The following is a 4,861-nucleotide window of genomic DNA, read 5'->3' as shown; positions in this document are numbered from 1 at the left end:
TATGTAGGATGAAAAAGTACATCGAGGTCCATCCTGGGGGACCATCAAACAACCTTTAACCTGCAGTCAGGGAATAAGTTAATGTAACTGTAGATTTTCTTAAGTACATGCCAGGGAATTTTTCCAAAGGGACATTTGTGCTTGTAGAAAACAAAGAGAACTGTATATTTTACATGACAATAGAGTGATATCAGCAGGAATGGGATTAATGTTTCTGAATACAGGCTTAATTTAAAAATTTTGTGGATCTAAGCTGCCTATTAAACTGCATTTAAGCTATTTTTCTGAAGAGACTGTGCTTTATATTAAACATTTTATCCTATAGGTTTTAATTACATATTCAAGATATTGATGAATGTAATCTTTGTGGATTTGCAAGCAAATAGTTGCAGGCTAAGTGTCCTAACAAGTATTCAGTTTCAACTTGGCTCCAGCCTGGACGCTCCGCCTGCTCTCGCCGAGGATATTGACTTTCCCGCAAGTTAAAGTATTTAAATGTAGAGGGAGACAGATGCTGTATGTGGACTGGAGGCAACCACAAGAAATACACGTGTGGGAGGAAGGTTGACGCTGGAGCTTTACTATCTGCGCATCTTATAGAGAGACAATCGTGACAAACATTGCTTTAACCTGTTTTGAACAAGCAGAGCCGCTCAGCTACACGTGAGATTCATTCAGCTTTTTTTTTTCTTCTTTCTTTCTTTTAATCGCTCTTCTTTTTAGGAAATTACCGGTGCCCAACGGATGCGTAAAAATCCGTGCGTAAAACAAACAAAAAACTTCATCGGTGCTCTGTCAAAGCAAATCAGAGGGGATTTGTTTCTGCTTTAAACCTTCGTTGTCGAATGACTGAATGACACAAAGAGGATTTGATGGAGGTGGTTCAGTGACAGCGACACTTTCTCCGGACTTTTTAAAGTTTGGATTAGCACCGCAACACTTTTAAATCTTCGAACTTTTGAGCAGCGTGGGGAGCGGATTCTGCTTACCTGCATGGGACCCTGACAGTTTTGGATCTCTTAATTGTCACGGGTATCACTTTCTATGTGTAACAAGAGGGGGATAAAAACTGATCTGAAATCCCCATCAGGAGGAACTTTATTTCCTTGAGCTTCCAGCACCGAATCAGTGGAGTATTCATGAAGCAATATTTGAACTATTACAAGATGAGGCTGAGAACATCGAGGTTAGGTTGTCTGTAAGTAAAGATATGTCAACATAATAAAGCTATATGTGTACCTCATTAACATTTCGGCAACGGGTTGACTTTTTAAAATTTTGCTTTGTTTCTTGCTGCAGGTTACTTCAGTTCATGGCGCTTTGCTTTTACGCACAGGTAACTCACATTTTCACGTCAATAAAAAGCCACTAATGCTGCATAAAGTTCTATGGGCTAATTAATTTAAGCAAAACTTAACAGGTACTCAGACACAGAGCTTAGCAGCTTACAATCCACCGTCTCTGAGTCTCCAATAGCCTGCAATAACAATGAAAACATTTTATTATGAGCGCTATGGCAATTGGCAACAATTCAAACATCTTGAAAAGAGGTAAGCTCCAGCCTTAAAGGTAATTGTTAAAACATATGTGGATGGTGAACGGCTGAAATGAGGAGAAAAGGGGGGAAAAGAAGAAGAAGTCAAGATGGGGTGAAAGATCAGTGTTGGTAAAAAAAAAAAAAAAAAAGAAATATATATGAATATGAGTGAAATGTCATGCACGATGGTCTTTGAAAGCATCTCCAAAATAAGCAGACTGCAAATTAGGAACACAAAGCAGGAATCGGCGTGGTTTATTTTAAATATGATGAATGACATGATGAAGTGTGGGCCATGCACGGGCCTGGCTCCTCTGACTGACAAGCTTTAGTCTCCTCACAAGTTGACATGATTGTTTTCAGGCATGTTAAAAAAAAAGTGCACCGTTTAAAATGAAGTAGAACAAAAAAGAAGTCATATGTCAAATTACTTGACATGTGTTTCCTATTGTCCGGCAGAACTCTGTGCAGTCTCCTCCTAATTTCAAGCACCATGTCACCGAGCAGAGCCGGCTGTCGGATCGGATGAGCCGCAGGCTGACCAGAACCTACCAGCTGTACAGCCGAACCAGCGGGAAACACGTCCAGGTTCTGGCCAACAAGAGGGTCAACGCCAACGGAGACGACGGAGCCGTGCACGGTAGGAAACCAGCGAGCCATGCATAAGATCAGCAAGGAGGCATGTGTGTTAGAATCACGAATATATAATAATTGAATGTCCATTTAAGCAATTTAATTCTTAAGAGAAGGATGCAAAATATCGTGAGGATTTGCCTTGAAGCAGGATTTAATCTCCCCTATACAGTAAGTTACATTACACTTAAATGCAGTTTCATGTGTAATAAGCAGGGAGCTGATAGAAGCTCCACGTGTTTGTCTATTTAAGGAAAAACACTTTTAATTGTCTCTGAAATGATCGTGATCCAATCGATCAATCTGAAGGCCATCCTTTTAGAAAAAACTGTGCAATGTGAAACATGTTCACCCTCAAAACACGCAATTTGCTCGCATTCAGCAGTGCTGCAAAGCAGAGTAAATGATGTAGTCTTTGGCAGCCTGTAGGAAAAAGCTGGAGCCAGGAGAAACAGTAGTAGCGATTGTAAACATCGTTAGTGGCATCAGTGCTGCCATCCTTTATGGCCTCATGCAGATAATTTATTTCCCCACAGTGCTGGTGGTCTAAAATGTCCTTGACACCTGTCATTGATGGACTTGAAATTTCCCCTTTTACTTCTTGCAAAAGGGGAAAAAAAAACTGCCCTAAACATAAAAGGAGCGTAATTCCTGTCACCAAAAAGGATTCTGGTGTGTCTAGCCATCTTTCCACCATCATCCATCCCCTTCTCAATGGCTGCTGCCTGCTTCTTGGAGGCTGATTTTATGAGGAATTTTCATTGCTTTACAACTCAATGTATGACTCAATTTATAAGGAGCGGTGAAGTCAGCATCTTCACTTTATACCTTTTCCTCTCCATGCCTCTTCTGTGTGCACTTTTGTCTTTTAAATTTCTTTGCCTAGTCTCAGCATTCACAGAGAGAGACAGAGAAGGAGGGAGTCAGTCATGCACACACTGGCTACATATCCTAAGTGGGTGTCACTCTTGTAACTGGCCCAAATCTGACCGTTGCTCTGTGCTTGTGGCTGTGTCCCTGACCGCACTATTCTCACTCTCCTTTATCCACCAGTCTGAGCTGCATCACAGCACAGCATTTACAGACATTCAGAAACAATCGCGCCGTGCGAAATCACTATCATTTGATGCTATTTTGGAAGGCCTGCATGCTTTGTTAAAGGTGGCTGCCGGATCATAAAAAGGGTTAAGAGGGAATATATATGTTCATCTTTCACGAGTCTGGGTGACTCTTTTCAGAACAATTTAATGCCATTTAAAGATGACACGATCCACTTTATTACGGTCTCTGCCACGCATAAAGAACACATTCAGAGGGGAGAAGGGCAGAGCTCATTTGTCTCACGTACTCTAACATCATAATCTGCATGCCTGCACCGTGTCAGAACTGTGTCATCTCATTATTTGTGATTTGTTTTGTCTGTGTAGCTAAACTGGAAGTGGAGACGGACTCTTTTGGAAGTCGTGTTCGTATTAAAGGGGTGAAGACAGGATACTACATATGCATGAACAAGAGGGGGAAGCTGATTGGCAAGGTAATCTGGAATTCATAGTTCTGTGGCTGCATAAGGCTACAGCAACATCTTGAAGTTTGTCCATTTCTTGGAAATGCTATTCCAGATTTGCAGCTTATGGCGACACATTTTTGAGACACATTCGAAGCCAGAACAAATTAGATTTTGAGATTTGTCTGAGCAGCCCTCCTAAGGTTTCAAAGTCTATTTGATTGTCTGGAAAAAAAAAAAAGGGGATGATGTTTTGTGCTTTCTGGAAATTGTCCAGAATGTCTCAACTTCTCCCTACTTTGCTTTTTCTTTTCTATCCCAGCGGAAAGGACGAGGCAAAGACTGCATCTTCACAGAGATTGTTCTGGAAAACAACTACACGGCGCTTCAGAACGCCAAGTATGAGGGCTGGTACATGGCTTTCACACGCAAGGGCCGTCCAAGGAAGGCCTCCAAGACCAAGCAGCACCAGAGGGAGGCTCACTTCATGAAGCGTCTACCCAGGGGGCACTTGCTAAGCGAGAGGAGACCGTTTGATGTCCTTCCTCTGCCTGTCCCTGCGCACCCTTTAAGCAAGCGGACTAAACATTCCCATCACCAGCGCTCGGGGGGACGCTGAGGACTGAAACCGCTGAGGGAGAACCGTGAATGAACCAGCACATAGGAACCACTGCAAGAGAAAAACATGTGCTCGGAAGCAAAGTGATCTTTTTACAGTCAAGTGCCCATACACACTTTTTTTTGCCTCATTTGTGGACTTATTATGTAATTCTTTGTACTGGACTGTATGTAAACATTGACTATCTAATCTGCTAGTTATTTCCAATTCAGACAGACTGTAGGAAGGAGTTTTTCTTATTAAATCAGGGGGCATTCAAAGTACTGAAGAGCTCAACAATAATGTCATGAATGAAAACCTTTGTTTAGAAGTTAGCCAGCTCAGCAACAAAGAATGTTTATAAGTGAAATGAGTATAATGAAGCTAGACATGGCAGCTATCTGTGGTTACAGCATCTGAGCCTCAGTTGACATGCTATCTTGCCTTTAGGAGGCCGTTTTGGAGAATATGTAACCTGTTGTTTTTTTTTTTTTACATATATGAATATATTTTTACTGTAAAAATGTAAATTACATCAAATGATGGAAATATTTATTGTAGAGTGTATATTAAAACCACTAAAGAATCA

The 4,861-nt window shown here is 41.3% G+C and overlaps 1 protein-coding gene across 1 annotated transcript; it reads left to right on the top strand.

The window, feature by feature from the left end:
• The first annotated feature begins 437 nt into the window (after nt 1-437).
• Nucleotides 438-4,861, top strand: fgf8b (fibroblast growth factor 8b). Its single transcript, XM_022205914.2, has 5 exons — nt 438-1,198; nt 1,300-1,336; nt 1,997-2,177; nt 3,598-3,704; nt 3,997-4,861. Exons 1-5 carry the CDS (start codon nt 1,140-1,142, stop codon nt 4,291-4,293), a joined length of 681 nt encoding a protein of 226 aa, XP_022061606.1. The 5' UTR covers nt 438-1,139; the 3' UTR covers nt 4,294-4,861.

This window comes from Acanthochromis polyacanthus, chromosome 3 (assembly GCF_021347895.1).
Source record: "Acanthochromis polyacanthus isolate Apoly-LR-REF ecotype Palm Island chromosome 3, KAUST_Apoly_ChrSc, whole genome shotgun sequence".
Taxonomy (NCBI): Eukaryota; Metazoa; Chordata; class Actinopteri; family Pomacentridae; genus Acanthochromis; species Acanthochromis polyacanthus.
Note: the sequence above shows the minus strand (reverse complement) of the source record. Positions and strands in the feature narration are given on the sequence as shown.